This window comes from Tasmannia lanceolata, unplaced genomic scaffold (genome assembly GCF_043159265.1).
Source record: "Tasmannia lanceolata isolate RefF3 unplaced genomic scaffold, GAP_Taslan_0.1 ptg000019l, whole genome shotgun sequence".
Lineage (NCBI taxonomy): Eukaryota > Viridiplantae > Streptophyta > Magnoliopsida > Canellales > Winteraceae > Tasmannia > Tasmannia lanceolata.
The window spans coordinates 16,188,035-16,207,838 of record NW_027518696.1 but is presented as its reverse complement, the minus strand read 5'-3'; the positions used below and the strand labels follow the sequence as shown (position 1 = coordinate 16,207,838).

Here is a 19,804-nt window from a genome sequence, read left to right as displayed (position 1 = left end):
TTATTGATAGTCACATATAATCCATGAATTTCGTAGCGACTATGATTCAGAACATAAAACAGATGAATAAGATTCAACTCAAGGGAAAGTCCTTCCAACTGCACCATAGGTGTCTAAGAAATACAGAGTTTCATAGATACAAAAAACAGTCATGGCATATTGGCATGTAAAAGAGTCATAGACATCCATTCCAATGCTGAAACCAACAATATTCAACCAATGGCTAGGATTGGTTGGATACTCGGATCTATGAGCTTTTAAAATTGGGGTTCCCATTAAAAAACCAACAGCATTCAATGCACCAAGCACAAAATGTAGGAAAAGGCAACATTCAATAAACCAAGCACAAAATGATGGAAAAGGTATAATGAAATACTCTGTTCTGATTTATATCTTTTCGTTCATTGTTAATTGTCAATTACTATTTCACCCAAAAAAATTATACTTGCGGAAAAAAATTACAAATTGAGTTGTGCAACCAATGCTAGCAGATAAAAACAATCCATTCATAGGAAAAACTGTGAATGTTGAGGGGAGCATACAAAAGTCTTAGATCAAGTCAATGGGCCACGATGCATATACAGTTCACCTATCAAAAACAAATTAAGTGATTACAATACCAACCCATCAAAATCAAAAGTTCATCAAAAGATACAAGAACTATAGTTGCACTAATGGGTGCAGCTGCCACTTCAGAATCTAGCAACCCAGACCTTTTTGGGTCATAAAGTAGCCTGTATTATTGTTTTGTTGTTGCTCCCATCCCCACTTCTTGCCACTCAGTTAAATAAGATGGTGGCACAACTTCATATACAATTGAAGTGAAATCCTATAAAGCAATTTCATGGGTTAGATAGTAGGGACAGCACTGGTGAACCAAGAGAGACCTCTATTTGCTTTTGGAAAGCGGAATTACAACAATCAAGGAAACATAAAAAAAAACATCGAATAAGTAAATTCATATATAGCAATGAGCTAAAAGGAGATTAAAACAAAGGGAAAAATTCCTAATCGATGCTGAAAAATTGATTTATAACTGCATATCTGAAAACAAAACAACTAATTGAATCGTATTCCAATTAGTTAACCTCAGGTTTATTTCTTGTATGAACAAACTAATCAATGCAACACACATTTAGTTTGTGTTCAATATTCCACACACCCCACATTTAAAGATAGAAAAAAAAATGAACATGGAATAAAAAAACTGATTTAAATTACCCAGTCCAAAACATCAACAACAAAAGAATAAAAAGGAATTGATAAGAAAGCCAACGGACAACTAAGAAATGTGAATAACTTCTCTGAAGAGGCTTTGAGCTCCATCATGAATTTCTCCAAATTTTGGCAGAATTTGTAGGATTCATGTCAAAGATGAAATGGATCTCGATTGTTTTGAGAAACCCGTACGTTATGAGAAACTTGTATGAAATTCGGAGTTTCTGTGTCAATTCCATAGGTTAGATCACTGGGAACAACACTGGATTCTCCGAATTGGTCCTCCTCTTTTTCAGTGTCTTTGACCCAAACATTGATATCGAGGATGTTGGCACTCGACTGCCTTGAGAACTATTTTTTGACACATTTTCCTCAATGGTTAATGGATCTTCTTTCTCATCATTTCTCATATTCTCGTAGGTGTTGGGTAGATGCCCTTGGGCATTTCAATTATAAACATTGGATGCAATCAGATCAGTAGTTGTTTCTTACTTTCTTTGATATTATGATCAAGTGATTGGAGTACATTTTCCTTCATAGAAGAGCCAGAGCATGAACTAAGAAAAGGACGATTGAGATAATTCAAAGCTAGGGCACACTAAACTAAGGTGAGTAAATGAACATAAAATTACGATGATGTTAATCCTGCATAAAGGAATATGATGCCCGAGTGAGTCGCAAACTTACAAAATTATGATGAGAAGATATATAGTAAGAACATGTCTGTAATCAAGAAAATTAATATTATCTTGGGAGAAGAGTATCTTACATGGGTAAATACCAAAGTGTAATATGTATAGAATATAAACTGCTCCTGTCAGCACGGATGCTATCAGTGAAATTCATAAATAGAAGGTCATCAAACAATGAAAAAAAATGCTTAGAGATCAAGATCCGTACTGCCAGTCACAAGCCATTCCCTTGATAAAGGAGGCGGCCTCCTATTTAGCAAGATACATCAGACCCAATATGCAATAGATTATGCGTTAAAAGACATAATGCTCAGTTCCTTGGTGTGAAGGACGCAGCCCCCCCCCGGTCGTGGGACTTTAGCGTAGGTCTTTTGCCTAGTGGTACTTTAGCCCAACGGGATGATGGGTCTTTTGCCCAAGTGGCTCTTGGGTCTTAATGCCTCGCAGGACTTTGGCCTAAGGACAAGCTTAGGTCTTCTGCTTAGTGGGACTTTAGCCCAGCAGGATGATGGGTCTTTTGCCCCAGTGGCTCTTGGGTCTTAATGCCTCGCGGGACTTTGGCCTAAGGACAAGCTTAGGTCTTTTGCCGACTTTAGCCTAGTGATGTAGGGTAGAAAAGAGAAATAGAAGAAGAAGAAATAGAGGAGATAAGAAGTAGAAGAGGGGAATTTAGGGAGGACGAGAAGCAGAAGAATTCTGCAGGGAGAGAAGTTTCACTCAATAATCTCAATAATTCATTCAAAGTTAACAAAAGAGCTATAGTTTGGCCTATAAATAGGCAATTAACAATCCCTAGGGAACTAAAACAACCTAAATAATCATAAAGACTAAAATAACCCTAATAATACCAACTAATACCAAAAATATCCCTAAAAACAATAAAATAACACTAAAACAACAATAAAAAGATCCCTATGGGGCTCCTCGAGGGTGGCCCCGCTGAGAATAAACTCGCAAGGGACATCGATCTCCATCATTTCCCCTGTTGAAAAGAACTCCTTCAGAGAGTGAAGAGTCTGGTACTGCTCCAAGATATTGGGGTCCAAACGACGAAGCTCCTCCTCTGTAAGCCAAGTAGCGTTTGAATCTGGTCGACGACACCACTTGACAAGATAGAGCTGAAAACCACCATGGCGTGATGAAACAATCTCATCGGCAAGTATCATCAATCTGGTCGCCAGGAAGTGGTGGAACTGGCGGAACCACTGGTACTGGTGCTGGAACAGAGGAGATGACAGTCCGACCTGTAGAAACATCTGTCACTGGTGCTGGAACAGAGGAGATGACAGTCCGACCTGTAGAAACATCTGTTGGCAAAGTAGAAGGCTCGAAGGTACCTCGATATGTGATAAGATCTTCGATATTGAATACATGACTAATATTCATATCAGCAGGTAAGTTTATTAAATTTGCATTAGGGCCATACTTACGAAGGATATGAAAAGTTCCAATGGCTCGAGTATGTAACTTTTTGAAAGAATGGCGAGGGTAACACTCAGGACGAATACGAACCATAACACAGTCGCCTTCATTAAATTCAAGTTTCCTACGATGTCCATCAGCGTCTAGTTTGTAGTCAATATTACTTGTAGCAATCCTAAGATGGATATCAACATGTAGGTCACGGATGTGCTGGGCAAAAGAATTGCCTGACTAAGAGAGACGGGCATCAGGGGGTAATGGTATAAGATCAACAGGTTGACGAGGGTTGACGCCATGGACACTCTCAAAGGGGCTCTTTCCAGTAGTCTGATTAACAGAACTATTGTACGCGAACTCAGCAGTTGGTAACAAAAGATTCCATATACTTAGACGGTCACCTACCAAACATCTCAACAAATCACCCAAACTACGATTAACGATCTCAGTCTGACCATCGGTCTGTGGATGAAATGCTGATGAAAACTTCATTTGAGTTCCAAAGAGTTTCCACAGTGTGCTCCAAAAATAGCTAACAAATTTGACATCTCTGTCAGACACAATCGAGATAGAAAGCCCATAAAGTTTGACGACCTCTTTAAAGAACAGCTTAGGAACAGCTATCTTGCTACACGGAATAAAGTGAGCCATCCGTGAGAAACAATCTACCACAACCAGGACTGATTCATGTCCTCTAACTGTCCTAGGCAATCCAAGGGCAAAGTCCATGCTGACGTCTTGCCATGACGAATGGGGAATAGGCAAAGGCGTGTATAATCCAGTGTTTTGCTTCTTAGCCTTTCCCAATTGGCATCCATGAGAAACAATCTACCACAACCAAGATTGAGTCATGTCCTCTAACTGTCCTAGGCAATCCAAGGGCAAAGTCCATGCTGACGTCTTGCCATGGTGAATGGGAAATAGGCAAAGGCGTGTATAATCCAGTGTTTTGCTTCTTAGCCTTTCCCAATTGGCAAGTACGACACTGAGAAACAATTTGCGCTACGTCTTTCTTTAAAGACGGCCAATAAAATCGATCATCGACTAACACGATTGTTTTGTCTCTGCCAAAGTGTCCAGCTAGGCCTCCATCATGCAATTCCCAAACTAAGAAATCTCGAAGTGAAGTTCGGGGAATGCACAGCCTAGATCCTCGAAATAGATAACCGTCGTGAATTAAGAAATCAACATGGTCTCGACGATTACCATCAAGGATATCTTGAAAGATGATGCCAAAATCAGGACATGTGGCATACTCGTCCTTCAGTCTATCAAATCCTATGACCTCAACACTCAGAGATTGTAAGACCATAACCACACGACTTAAGGCATCATCACTTTATTGGACCTCCCTGGGGATGTTGCGACTTCTCCCGTCTTCAACATTGCCAACCTGTACCAGTTTCACGGAGACCCACAAGAGCCGCGATCAGACGACATCATCACCCTACCATTTCGAGCGAAACTTTCACTGATTAGCAGATTGAGGACATTGTTGATGTGCGGATGACAGCTACCCGCAACGGATCACATCGACAATACCTTGTTCGATGGAGGGATTGTCCGTTGACGGATTGCACTTGGATTGATAAGACATAGTTACGTAGGCTTTGCGAGAATTTATTTCAGCGCCTTACAGATGTTTACTCGACGGAGTCGAGTTCTTCACACACAGGGAGAACCTGATGCGATCCTTACCGTTGGATCATCATTCCTTACCGTTGGATCATTTGGACCACTATTTTATTATTTTTATGTGGTTATTGGACTTATTTTTGCTATTTGAATTTCCTAGATGTGAAGGGATGTTCACATCACCTAGGGCCCACCCTTTGCATGCTCTTTAACCTTTTATTTTATTAGTTTCATTAGGATTGACCCTTTTACCCTTACTGCATATTTTCCTATGTGTTGTAGGAGGGGTAGATTAGTATTTTTGCATGACTTAAGTCACTTAAGTTATGATGTAGTATTATTGGTTGATATTGGGCCCACATAACATGATATATAAGAGTGGTGTGGGAGAACAACCCTAATTTTGAAAGATTTGTAAAAAGACAAAGCAAAGGAGCCGACGGCCCTCTTCTCTCCCTACCTAGCCATCTTTTCTTTTGTTCTCTCTCCCTCTCCCAACCTAGCCATCTTTTCTTTTGTTCTCTCTCCCTCTCCCTACCTAGCCATCTTTTCTTGATCTCTCTCTCGCCCCTTATTTTCTCCCTCTCACTACCTAGCCATCTTTTTGTGTTCATTCATTTCCTTCTTTTTTCTTGAAAAACATCGTTAAAATGGAGTTTTGCTAACTATGGTTATGAAAGACTACTACCATCCGCAAAAGAACTATCAACGGTCATTAAAGGCAGTGATAAAGCGAGGGGTAGGAGGGGTATCATTATCAAGAAAAGCGGTGGTGATTTCACTTTCCGTTCTCAAAACCTGCTAGAATGTTTTATGGTGGTTAGAAAAAGGATAATTCAGATGAACTGAAATTTAGAACTATAGAATGTTCAAGGGAAATGATATCAACACGATCATGTTTGGATATTCCGCGGTCCTAGCTTGTCGTTTCTTTTTTAATTGGCTTGCCATAGTGTTTTGGGAATATAAAAACATTTCTCGTTTCTTTTTTAAGGGAAATGATATCAGCATTCCAATGTTTTGATATTTCTGCTCTACTTTCTTGTCTTTTAGTATTTAAAAGGCTGTCAAAAGGTTATTACAGTTCCCAAAAAGCTCCCACAAGACCTTTAAATACTAAAAGACAAGCAAGTGGAGTGGAATTATCAAAACATTGGAGCGCTGATATCATTTCCCTTTTTTAATTGGCTTGCCAGAGCGTTTTGGGAATATAAAAACATGGCAGTGCTGATATCATTTCCCATGTTTTATTGTACTTTATTTTGAGAATCGAGTGTGCACTGTTGATTTCTTCTCATAATTATCAATAAATTGATGATATTTTCGGGTTAGGAATGCAAATAGTAGATTCATTAGCATTCGGGGGTTATGAAAAATAGTAGATTCACTAGCATTCTTGGCCTATGCTATGCATCGGCATAAAATGGCCCACCCTGGTAGATTCACTAGCATTCGGGACCCACGCTATGAATGGGCATAAATGGCCCACCCCATTCCATCAAATCCTGAGGTGTAATGGTTGGATGGATTACTTTAGGCTCTGTTTCGATGCCACATGCAAGGCATCCTCAGGTAATTTCCAAGCAAAAAAAAAACCACTTTTCCTTGACTTGAGGGTGCTTAGGGCCTGTTCGGCAAGGCTTCTCATTCTAGCCTAATTACACGGGGTGAAACAGATAGATGAGAATCTTTAGAAATGACTATTACACGCTCCATGGAATCCTCATTTTTTAGTCTAAAAAGAAGGCAAAATTTTAGAAACGGACTGTAACAAGTGAGTCAGCCTAATAAGATTTTTTTATACATCTCTGCTTTTATCATTCTCTACACCTAAAAGGGGGACAATCCAGTAACAAAATGATTGCCAATGTAGCATCGAAATCCCTAAAAACTACCAGAAAAGAAACAGGTGTAATAATTGCATGTGGTGACTTGGCATCACCTATCTCCTATTTTTTATGAAGTATAGAATGGATCTTTTTATAGAAAGATCATAAAACAAAAATAAGCTAAAGCGGTGTCTTCAAAACTATAAACACTAAAAAAGACAGTTATAAGGCCCCTGCTCCCAATTTCATTTGTTCCCGAGTCAATCTCCCCAATCTCTACTGGCTCTGGCTTTTTCTGAAACACCTCCATAAACTCTCAGAAGACATATTGGAGGGGTTTTTCTGAAACACCTTCATCTCTTTAAGTCTTCAATCTTGAGCGAGCCTTCAAGGTTCTTTCTTCATGCTCCATGGATCTTCACTTGGCTTTATAATTTTTAACCTTGGCTCCAAGCTCCATGCCTCAATCCATGATTCAATCTACATTGATTTGATCTTCAAAGAGATTTCTTAACAACATTCAAACATTAGTACTACAAAAATTATAAAACATCATATGGTGTTTGTTTTCATCAAAACATAACTTAAAAAGGTGACCAAGGTTGAACCCTTCGGCTAACAATCTCCAGACAATGTTTTTTGTAGCTAGCATTCCATTTCACCAGGGTTCACCAACAAAAAACTGCAAGCCTAGTGCAGAAGGGGAAATTGGAGTCGACCACACCAATCATTGAGTCGCTCGAGTCAACTTAGTTTACCTCGATCGAGTTCTTGCCCGAGCCGAGTTTTTTTACTCGCTCTCTACCATGGTTATCTCTATCTCTTCAAGCTTCAATGAATTCATATGGATTAGAAGTGGCTGCATCATGGCATGAGATGCCCTTCAAATCCCATGCATCTCACCCTTGGCTACTAGGTGGATTGGTTTCAATCAATGATTTGGCCGACACTTCGAATTTATTGAAGACTCACGTGTCCTGCCGTGTCCAACACGACACGCGTGTCCACACGTGTCGACACTCCTTTGGACACTTTTACTTGTATTGCTGGAAGTGTTAGACTTAATGTGGGTGTGTGGACATGTTTTTGTACCGTGTCAAGTGTGACATTCTGTTTTTTATTGAATATTGTGTTTACCTCATTTAGACAACTCGTATCCATGTCCAAACTGGCCACATGAATCCATATCCACAAATCATGATTACATATACTTCCTATTTTAGCTATGTCCCCGTTTCTAAAGTTTGGTGGCTTGCCGTGTCCGACACTCCGTGTCCGTTTGAATTTGCTTAAAAGGAAAAGTAGGAACACTTCTCATATATCGACAAAGGCAAAAGAGCCATCCTTTCGGAGCAAATTTTTCAATGAAGAATGAATTCTATCATTCTTGATATAGGTCTAGGTATGACATGGATAATCTTTCATCTTCTTTTGTGCTTTGGACATCTTGGCGATGTATTTTTGGGTACCAATTTGCTTCCTCATAGATGCTACCTTTTATATCATGAAAAAGTATGAGGTACATATAGGGGTGGATACTGCCCAGGAATTCTACAAGTGTGATTTACTAGCATATGTGCATAAGAGCTGTTTAAGGTTTTACTGCTGTGACCCCAATTTCCTTGTAACAAACTGAACTCACAGCTGAACAGTAACATTGAAGCACTGAACCGGATGGAATTCTCACATTCAAACTACACGCATAAGATCCCTTCAAGTTCTATGAACCCACCTAACAACAATGTCAAAAGGAATAAAACAACAGATACAGTTTCATCTTTTTCTGTTGGGAAAAATCTATTGTGTTATTTCATCAGTTTCCAGTTTAGAGAGACAGACCACATGACATAATTGATCGATACCCAAATGATGTTATTGGCAGTGACAAGACAACACGGAAATATAACAAAGCTCTAAGATCAATACAATTGGAAAGTCTCTAGAGTTTTTTTCGTATCTTAAACCTTGGCTCAGAATTCAGATCCCTGAAATAAGAATCACTTCAAGCTTGCTATCATCATATTTCTATACCACATGGAAAACTTAAAGTTCATCCACACAATAAAAAGGATAATTAGCATCACTCCCATAAGAAAGGAAGAACAAAACCAAGTTAAAACCACCAACCAACCAACACCCAATAGCTCAATAGAATCTTCAACCTTAGCTCAGCTCCCCTGAAATAAGAATTGCTTCAAGAATCACTACCATCATATTCCTCATTGTTGAGTTGCCATGAATTTCGTAAGCCAAATAGCTTATGCAAGGTGTTGATTAACACCTTGTTGATCTCACGTGGCTGGGCATTCTTGGGCTCTTCTACTATAGAGTATCCTCTAGTGGGATTTTGAAAATAGAAGTCTAATTTATTCAGGACTCTTTGTTGCTTTGGAGATCTTATTCCTCAATGCAAAAGGATACTTGGGTAAGACTTGAAAATTTTCGGAAAAAAGGTGAGAACACATTCAAGAGGAAAAGTGTATGTGAGATTTGGCTCTCTTGAGAAAGCAAGGTGAGAGTGCAAAGACAACAAGAAGATCTTGAAGCTCATTACAATCTAGCTCTTGAGAAGTGAGAAAGTTCACAAGCAAGAAGAGCATATAACTTGGATCTCTCTGTTCAAGATCCACTGAGGAAGCATGGTCAAGTGGAAGGGCATCGGCGTTCAGATCCTAGATGGCATCGAGCATACCAGGATTGTGTCTTTTGAAGTCTTCTCCTGTGGACGTAGTCACACATGTGGTGAACTACATATATCTGGTGTGCATTATTTGTGATTGCCTTGGACTAATTATTTTTTGTTCTTGCAAATCTAGTTTGACAAACATTACATATTGTTAAACACACAAAACCGAAATCATTCTTCTGTATTTGGATTGTTATAAGGTCACCGATGTCGGCTATTTAGCGTTTTAAATTTACAACATGTGGTATCAGAGCATTGGCTTTACAATGACGGTGATGGTTTCAAGTGGAAAGATTTGACGGGAAGAACAATTTTAATTTGTGGCAAGTCAATTTTAGGGATTTGTTGGTTCAACAAGAACTACACAAACCACAATTAGAGCCTGCAGATATGTCAGATGAAGATTGAGATGACATGGTTTTGAAGGTTATGAGTTCTATTTGTTTGTCACCAGGAAACGATGTCAAATACCATGCCATGTATGAGAAATCTGCAACTGATATGCGATTGAAACTTGAGAACTTGTACATGAAAAAGTCTCTCACAACCAGGTTATATTTCAAACAACGACTTTATACTCTGAAAATGAAGGAAGAGACTGAAGTAATGGAACACTTGTATGCATATAACAAAATCATTTGTCAATTATCAAATATCGATGTTAAAATTGATGATGATTTACCATTCAAAAAAAATTGACGAGGAAGACAAGGCCTTGATTTTGTTGACCTTACCTTCATCGTATGAACATCTGGTCACAACTCTACTTTAGGGAAAGATAACATAGAACAAGAGGAGGTCAATGTTGCTCTTCTTTCTAATAAGATGAGAAAAAGACCGAAGAAGCAAGCAGAAGGTTTAGTTGCTCGAGGTATACTAAATGAGGAGAAGAAGGGGAGTAATCGGGGCAGGTCTAGATGCAAATCAAATATAAGAAAATGCATTATAAAGTGTTTCTACTGTCATAAAATTGGACATATGAAGAAAGAAGGCCGAAAACTTAAGGAAGATCAAGAAAAGGAGAAAAGAGAGTCTTCAGAACAAGCGTGGCAAAAGAAAGCTCAGATAAAGACTGCGACAAGATGCTGACCGTCTCATCAGGTAATAATCGTTATAATGACACATGGATTCTCAATACATAATGCTCTTTTCACATGTGTCTACATAGACATTGGTAACTACATGTGAGCAGTTGAATGGTAGCTTGTAAACGTCAATTTTCAAAAAAAAAAGTTGAATGGCGGCTTGGTTTTAATGGGAATGACAATTTATGCAAGCCAATTGGGATAAGAACAATGAAGATCAAGATATATGAAAGAACTATTAAAATTTTGACACAAGTTAGACATGTTCTAGGGTTAAAAAAGAATTTGATTTCTTAGGATGATTTAGACTCCGGTACATGTCGGTATACTAGAGACGGTGGAACTTTGAAGGTTTTAAAGAGTTCTCTTGTTGTCATGAAGACAAAGATAGTTAAAAACCACCTGTATGAGTTAGTGGGAAGTACAATGGTAAGTGGAGCAGCCATTTCTAAAGAAGAAAATGGTCTAACTGATTTGACACAGTTATGACATATGCAGCTAGGGCATATGAGTCAACAAGGTTCGAGAGAGCTCAGTAATCGGGAACTACTCGAGGGTGTCAAGAGTTACAGGTTAGACTCTGTGAGCTTGTAGGGTGGATTTCAAAACTTCAATTCATCTAAGTAAGGGCATTTTAGATTATGTGCATTCATATGTGCAAGGACCAACCCCAATTGGTTCAAAGGCTGATATTCTCTATTTTGTGACATTGGTTAATGATTACTCTAGAAAAGTATGTGTTTACTTTCTACAAAGAAAATCTACTGTGTTTTCGAGATTCAAACAATTGAAAACCATGATTGAGAAGCGGAAAAGAAGATGAAGTATCTAATGGTAGACAATGGAGGAGAATCCCAGTTAAAAAAAAAAGACAATAGAGAAGAACACAGGTCTTCTGAGTTTGTCGAGTTCTGCGTGGTGAAGGAATAATCCATCACTTTACTACATTAGAAACTCCAAAGCAAAATGGAGTTGCGAAACAGCTTAATGGGACTCTTCTCGAGAGGGCTCACAGTATGTTGAGCAATGCCAGATGGGAGAAGGACTTCTGGGCTGAAGCGGTTAATATAGCATGTTATTTGGTCAACATGTCACCTTCGACAACAATTTCTTATAAAACTCCAAAAGAGGCATGGCCTGGTAAACCCGGTGATTATTCTATTTTGAGAATATTTGGTTGTCTTGTATATATTCATATTAAGAATGATTAATGCTCTAAACTTGACCCAAAGTCCAAAAAGTGCATTTTTCTTGGTTATAGAAGTTGGGTCAAGGGATATAGAGTGTGGGATACATTTTCTAACAAGCTAATCACTAGTCGAGATGTTATTTTCAATGAATCTTCCCTGTTGGAATCACGTAAGCATACTGGTGAAGGAACACAGGAAATGAGTGAGACCAATGAGGTGGAGGTTCGCACTCCATGACATGTGCAAGAAGAAGCTTGACTACCTTAGCAAGATCAACAACATGTGTACCAACAAGAATCACAAGTTAGAAGATCCCAAAGAACTCATAAGTCACACATACGTTTTGGCTATGAGGCTATGGTAGCTTTTGTATTAGTAACGAAGAATGGAGATCCATCTACATTTCAAGAAGTAGTTTCATGCAGAAATTCCAATTATTGGGAGGATACAATGGGTGGAAAAATGGAATATCTTCACAAAAATCATACTTGGGACTTGGTGAAGTTATAAGAGAGAAAAAGGGCTATTAGATGCAAATGTCTTTATAGTAAAAACGAAGGAAGCTAAGAAAATGATAGAGAAACGTACAAAGCACGCTTGCAGGCAAGGGACAATGCACAAAAGGAGTTGACTTGGCAACAAATTAAGTTTATCATGCAAGGATTAAACATTTAGGCGTAAGGCACCAGTTTATTCAAGAGGTTATTGACAGAGATGGGATTTCTTTAGAAAAGGTCGACACAAGGAAAAATGCCCCTGGTACTTAAAAGATATTTACAAGTGGTAGATGAATCAAAAAAAAGCCAAGGTGGAGAATGTTGAGTTGCCTTGAATTTCGTAAGCCATGTAGCTTGTGTAAGATGTTGATTAAAATCTTGTTGATCTCACGTGGCTGGGCATTCTTGGACTCTTTAACTATAGAGTATCCTCTAGTGGATTTTGGAAATATAAGTCTATTTTATTTATGACTCTTTGTTGCTTTGGAACTCTTATTCCTCAATGCAAAGGGATGCTTGGATAAGACCTGAAAATTTTCGAAAAAAGGTGAAAACGTATTCAAGGGGAACAAGTGTATGTGAGATTTGGCTCTCCTGAGAAAGCAAGGTGATAACACACGAACAACAAGATCTTGAAGCTCATTATATTCTGGATCTTGAGAAGAGAGGAAGTGCACAAGCAAGAAGAGCATGGAACTTGGATCTCACCGGAGAAGATCCACTGAGGAAGCATAGTCAAGTGGAAGGGCATCGATGCTCGGATCCTAGATGGCATCGAGCATACCGGGTTTGTCTCTTGTGTAGTCTGGTGAGAACTTGTAATCTTTTTTTATTCTCCAACTCAACTCAACTCAAATCAACTCAACTAAGCCTGTGCCCCAAACTAGTTGGGGTCGGCTAATGAATCCTTCAGAAAATTTTCATGAAATCTTTTTAATATTTTCCACATAGTAAATCTTTTGAAGTCTTCTCCTGCGACCACACACTGTGGTGAACCCCGTATATCTAGTGGGGGGGTGAATAAATCATTGCCCTACCTGATATTGTAAAAAAAAATACGCACAGCAGAAACTAAAACAGAAACAGGACAAGGATAAAAAAAACCATATGATGAAAAACAAGCACACATATAGTTTTTCAGGAACTATTAGACATCATTCAACATTTGGAAAAATCTACTCACCTCTCCAGTCTTCACACTGGTCATTTAGCAGCAATTGAGCCATGATATACCTCCATCAAATCTGGAACTTTCTCCACATATTTAATCACAATCTTGTCTAAGAATCGCTTCTCACTGTAAGTAAACCATGAAATAACTATCTTATCCTCCTGAATCAGCTTCTTCGATTTCAAAACCTTTAAAACCTCATACCTTGGAATAATCCTTTTATCCAACCCACACATAAGAAGCTTAGGATGCATACAAAACACTGATGACTCCAACTGCAATGTGTTGACAAAGAAATCCATCATTTTCTCAATTTTCCCCTCTGAACAGGAAATAAAATGCGGCTCTCGCTTAAAAGCCCTCATAACATGTTCTTCAGACCACCCCAAGCTCTTAAAAAATATCAGTTTCCTATCCCATGTTGCCTTGCTCATCGATGTCATTACTTGAACTGTATGGACAAAACTACGAGAATTTGGTGGGATGCCTAATTTTTTAACTGCTTGAACATTTTGGATGAACCGAGTGGGTCCTTGCATTACAGTTCTTGGTTGGGTCATGATCAAATATGAAATACTTGAAATGGGCACTCCTTCATTTACTAAAAATGTAACATTTGGAGCCATGGTTTGCTTCAGATCATATGTTAGCAGCCACTTGGAGCGCTTACACGCCTTCATAACATTATCATTAGTATGAAGAAAGCTCTTCAGTAAATTGAAGGATGGTTTTAACTGATTATTCAAACTTTTCTTCAGAATGTTTGTATTTGATAGGACAAGTTCAGGGATATTTGATTTTGAGTAGCCTATTTCAAGCAAGAATTTGATTTTCGGCATGATGGTATTCTCAACACTGGATTGGAGGATGATAGGGAACTTTGTGATGAGTTTTGAGATGTGGGTTTTAGTAAATCCATGGGATTCAAGGAGGGTAATTAGGGAGTCTAGCTTTTGTAGGTTTCTCTCTTTAAGGTGGAGCCTTTGGGATGTGGAGAGAGCTGTTTCTAAAGAGAGCCCGCATGAGTTTATGAGGTAACCGACTGTGAAGGATAGTGGTGTTGTTGTGGAGACTGTTGTGAAGGATTTGAGAGATGGGTTTTGTAGAAAATGGGAATGGAACACTCTTTTGCAGAAAAAATAATATGACATTTGGGCATATCATTGAAAAAAAAAAACAGAGCACAAGGGATAAGAAAAATAGAGGGTTTTGATGGGAGGGAGATTACCTATTTCGATGACAAAAGGATTCCCTATTTCTTTTTCTTTCATAGTTTTGTACCCTGTAATTTGCAAGGTCTCAACACTGATGCCCGCACACATCATTTTTTGATAATGAAACCCTCTTTATTTGGCCATCCCTAATTAGTTATGAAAGAGAAGGACTACTATAAGTATGGGTGTTAATGGGTCCACTTCAGATTGGACCCACTGATGTCTAAGTCACGATCCATTCAAATCCCTTATGCTCTGTTTGGATGCCATTAATTCGTTGGTAGATCTATATCCCACGGTTAAAGGGGAGATCTAAAGCAGATTAGTCAATGGGGAGATTAAGGGTGGAAGAAAGAAACACTGTTTGGTTTGTCTTGCAAATATTGGGGGGGGGGGGGGGGGGGGGGGGGGGGGGGTTTGGGATAAGGGCAAAAAGATCTCCCCAAGATCTTCTCCACAAATTTCTTTGATTTGAAGAAATTTGGAGAGAAGATCTCGAGCGTGCCACATCACCCGAACGTCACCCGACAGTGCTAGTGGTCAAAGACCTTAAAAGGCAACCAAACAATCTCAATCTGATCTCAAGAAGATGTTCTCCCCTCAATCTCCTTAAAAATAGCCAACCAAACAGAGCATTATCGGATTCATAGTGTCCCAAAATGTGTATATGGATCCTAGTATATTTAGATCCTGTCTGTTAAACTGAATCAGGAATGCCCATTATCATAGTATTTCAAACCCCATTCGATTGAGCGTAATATATGAAACAAATCGGGCTAACGTATGTCTGAACCAAACATGGTTCAGACATGAATCTGTCTAAAAGCTGTGGGGTAATGCTGATCAGCGGTCAGAGCAAAGATGGTAGATTTTTGTCAACTAAACATTGAGTTTTTTGGAGAAAAAAGAGTACATAACTGGAATTGTCCTGATCTTGGCTGCCCATGTCTGTTTTAATTTTAAAGAGAAAGGCTCATAAAAAGGTTCAAACTCAAATCATGGGTGTATCAACTAATGCTAGAGATAACAAGAAGTATATTGGGAAGAAAAACAGGAACGTGACTCAAAAGATCTTTTCTCAATGTGGAACATGTTCATCAAGTTATGTGAGGTATATTAGGTGATGGACTCTGCAACTATTAACATTTTTCAATGTCCCTGTTTTCATTGGCTACATTATGATGAGCTTGTCTTTGTTTATGGGCATGAGACAACTGTTGAGTCATCGCTGACTCGTATGCACAACACCGGAGTGGCCAACCCGGCGTAGACTAATCCTAATTAAACTAGGATTGTTGAATTTGTGTTGGTAGAGTTTTAGTTAAAGTAGTATGTTAACAATAAGAGTCCTAGTTGGTTATGAATTAGGAGTTTAGTTATGTGGATGTTTTAGAATATGACTGTTATGATGGTAGTTTGTTATTGGAGTCTTAAAAGTAAAAAAAATGGACGTGTGGCTTAGTCCTGCTAGGATTATGTGTTAGAGTAGTACTCTATATATCTTTTGTCTATAAATAAAAGCAAAGTGCCAAAACGTCATTGTTGTAGAAAAAGTAGCAGAGAGAGTCCGAGAAGAAGAAAAAAACGTTAATAACGTTTTGTGAAGTGTGGTGAGGCTGTACAGTTCATTATCTTGATTAAAATATTCAAAGATCTCTCTCTCTCTCTCTCTCTCCTTTGTGATTTGTCTTTTGTGGGTGCTTCTTGCTTTGTTAGTTGTGTTGAACAAGTGTGTCAAAGCTTGATTCTTTTATCCTTGTTTTCTACAAGTGGTGAGCCACCGGTCTGGGATCGATGTACGAACATCAAATTCATCCGTCAGGGACGGTGAACAGTCGTTGAAGAAGCCACTAGTCTGGGACTAGTGAACGAAAGCCAAAGGAAGAAGATTAGAACACCAGTCCCGAAGAAGATTAGAACACCAGTCAGGGACTGGTGTGGGTAAGCGATAGAAGGTTGATCAAGCTTCCAGGGATGAGATCTGACACGTCTGCGCTCAGGGATCAGATGTAGAAGTTGTAGATCTGAGATCCGACTTCAAGTTTGTCACTTGTCAAAAGACTTGATCAAAGAGATGGATTTCGCCAATTCAGTCAACGGAGTGGAGAAGTTGAATAATTCAAATTATTCATATTGAAAATCTTGCATAGAGTCGTATCTTCAAAGGCAAGATTTATTGGAAATTGTGAACGGTGCAGAAACCACTTCTCCCAGTGGAGGTGCCGAAAAATCAGACACTTTGAGAAAGTGAAAGATCAAAGCCAGTAAATCTATGTTCGTGTTGAAGGCAACCATCCACATGCCAAGACGCCGAAAAAAGGGGATGTCTTTGCCACTTTGTTTTTAAAGTCAAACGACGCTAGACTCTAGATGCTTGAGAACGAGATAGGCTCCGTATCTCAAGGGAATATGACGATTCTCGAATATTTCATAAAGGTGAAGAAGATCTGTCATGAAATATCGCAACTCGACGAAGAGTCCAGAATTTCAGAGACACTGATGCAGAGGATTATTATTCGAGGATTGAAACCTGAGTATAGTGGTTTTATCACAGCAATCTAAGGATGGCCAACTCAACCAACTCTTATGGAATTGGAGAGTCTCTTGGCAAATTAAGAGAGTCTAGCCAAGCCGATGGCTGGATCTGCGGTAAAGGAGAACGAGGAGGTTCTCTTCATTGGGTGAGGAAGGAAGTTCCAAAATTCCAAGAATCAGAAAGGTAAGCCGAATGCCAGATCATATCAAAGGGAAGAAAGTTTTGATCAAGGGGGAGCCTCAAGCGATCGTAGTTCTGAGAAACAAACTTGGAACAAAGTACAAAGGTGGACGTGCTACAATTGTGGTAAGTCGGGTCACTTTGCCAGAAATTGCTATGCACCAAAGAAGAAGAACGAAGTAGGTAACGTTGCAACATCGGAGGTCCACAAAAGGAAGATAGTGATGAAGAGTGGAGTTCTTTTCTATCCATCAAAGAGGAACATGATGATTCCTGTCAAGCTGCTTTGACGATTACAGAGGTAGTGGATGTCGCTAGCTTGGTGGACATGAGCAATTGTGACGTGACAGTCGTTCCGTTCGACGACGACTTTAGCAGTGATGCCGAATCAACAGAACCTCGGGAGATGGGGATGTTCGGAGATAAAAGCTCAGAAAGTCGAAAGTCTACAGAAGTGGCGTATGTAGCAACATCAGTTGAGGAAGTCAGTATTTCCGAACTGACGTCTTTTGAAGAAGCCCAAGATGTTCCTGAATGGGAGGAAGCAATGGAAGATGAGATCCTAGCCTTGAAGAAGAATGAAACGTGGAATCTGGTTCCACTACCTACTGGAGTGTCACCTATTTCATGTAAGTGGGTGTACAAGGTAAAAACCAAAGCGGATGGTTCGGTAGAAATGTTCAAGGCGAGACTTGTTGCTCGAGGATTCTCTCAGAAGTACGGGCTTGATTTTGATGAGACGTTCAGAGCAGTAGCCAAAATCACTACGGTACGTGTGCTCATTGCCCTTGCTGCTTGTAAAGGGTGGAAGTTATGGCAAATGGACGTGAAGAATGCATTCTTACATGGTGAATTAGATCCATAAATTTTCATGGAGCAATCCAGGGGGTTTGAGAGTACCAAGAACCCACAATACATGTGCAAGTTGCGGAAGGCTTTATATGGCTTGAAGCAGGCTCCGAGAGCGTGGTACGAAAAGATAGCGGAGTTTCTCATTGCTAGTGGTTATTCAATGGCATTGTCGGATTCTAGTTTGTTTGAGAAGTTCACAGACAATAAAATTTTCGTGGTGCTTGTGTATGTTGATGATCTAATCGTTACTGGAGACGATTTGGAGGAGATTATAAGAATCCGAGTCAATCTTGGAACACACTTTCAGATGAAAGAGCTGGGAGAGCTCAGCCACTCTCTTGGTCATGAGATGGATCGAACAGAAAAAGGGATATTTATAAGCCAGAGGAAGTATGTCGGAGATCTACTCAAGCGGTTCGGGATGGGCGAGTGCAATCCAATTGCCACTCCGATGGAGATTAATGCAAAGCTTTGAGTAGAGGAAGGAGACGAACTTGAAAGCCAGAGTATCTACCGCCAGCTAGTGGGAAGTCTTATTTATCTAACTCTCACTAGACCCGATATAGCACAATCAGTCAGTATTGTAAGCCGATTCATGCAGAAGCCTAGAAAACCACAACTTGATGCAGATCATCAAATACTGAGGTATGTAAAAGGCACAATGGATTTTGGTATTTTCTAAAAATGTGGTGAATGTGAAGTTGTGGGATTTTGTGATGCGGATTACGCTGGAGATCTTTCCACATGAAGATCTACTACATGCTATGTTTTTAGCTTGGGATCGGGAGTCGTTTCATGTGTAGTACACGGCAACTGACCGTTTCTCTATCCACAACTGAAGCAGAGTATCGTGATGTGGCTATGACTTCACAAGAGAGTGTATGGTTAATGCAGTTGATGGAACACCTACACCAAGATACCAACTATACGGTTGGATTGTATTGTGACAATGAGAGTGCGATCAAGCTTGCGGAAAATCCAGTATTTCATGCCAGAACGAAGCTCGTGGAAGTACATCATCATTTCGTCAGAGAGAAAGTGCTTCATGGATAAATTTCTCTCGTGTCAGTTCGTTCAAATGATCATGTTGCTGACATATTCACCAAAGGGCTGAACTACAAGAAGTTTGTGAAGTTTTGAAAGGAACTTGGAGTGACCTGTAGAGAGTCATCGCTGACTCCTTTGCACAACGGCGGAGCGGCCGAGCCAGCGTAGACGAATCCTAATAAAACTAGGATTGTTGAATATGTATTGGTGGAGTTTCAGTTAAAGTAGTATGTTAACAATAAGAGTCCTAGTTGGTTAGGAATTAGGAGTTTAGTTATGTGGATGTTTTAGAATAGGACTGTTATGATGGTAGTTTGTTATTGGAGTGGTAAAAGAAAAAAACAAATAGACGTGTGGCTTAGTCCTCCTAGGATTATTTAGAGTTTGTGTTAGAGTAGGACTCTACATATCTTTCGTCTTATATAAAGGCAAAGTGCCAAAACATTGGTGTTGTAGAAAAAGTAGCAGAGAGAGTCCAAGAAGGAAAAAAAAAACTTAACGTTTTGTGAATTGTGGTGAGGGTATACAGTTCATTATCTTGATTAAAATATTC

At 39.4% G+C, this 19,804-nt stretch overlaps 1 protein-coding gene across 2 annotated transcripts; it reads right to left on the bottom strand.

Annotated features, from left to right (window-relative positions):
• Positions 1-485: 485 nt before the first annotated feature.
• On the bottom strand, positions 486-14,771 carry LOC143853048 (uncharacterized). 2 transcript variants are annotated; one of them, XM_077362759.1, is made up of 3 exons: positions 13,627-14,771; positions 13,435-13,548; positions 486-829 (listed from the first exon to the last, which is right to left on the bottom strand). In XM_077362759.1, the coding sequence occupies exons 1-2, from the start codon at positions 14,571-14,573 to the stop codon at positions 13,455-13,457; spliced, it is 1,041 nt and encodes a 346-aa protein (XP_077218874.1). In that variant the 5' UTR covers positions 14,574-14,771; the 3' UTR covers positions 486-829; positions 13,435-13,454. The 2 variants fall into 2 exon arrangements, with proteins under 2 accessions (XP_077218874.1, XP_077218873.1); XM_077362758.1 differs by having other exon boundaries at positions 13,435-14,771.
• Positions 14,772-19,804: the final 5,033 nt, after the last annotated feature.

What these genes read in the sequence shown, in the direction of transcription:
- LOC143853048 (XM_077362758.1), bottom strand. Translation starts at nt 14,573, where the DNA reads ATGTCATATTATTTTTTCTGCAAAAGAGTGTTCCATTCCCATTTTCTA.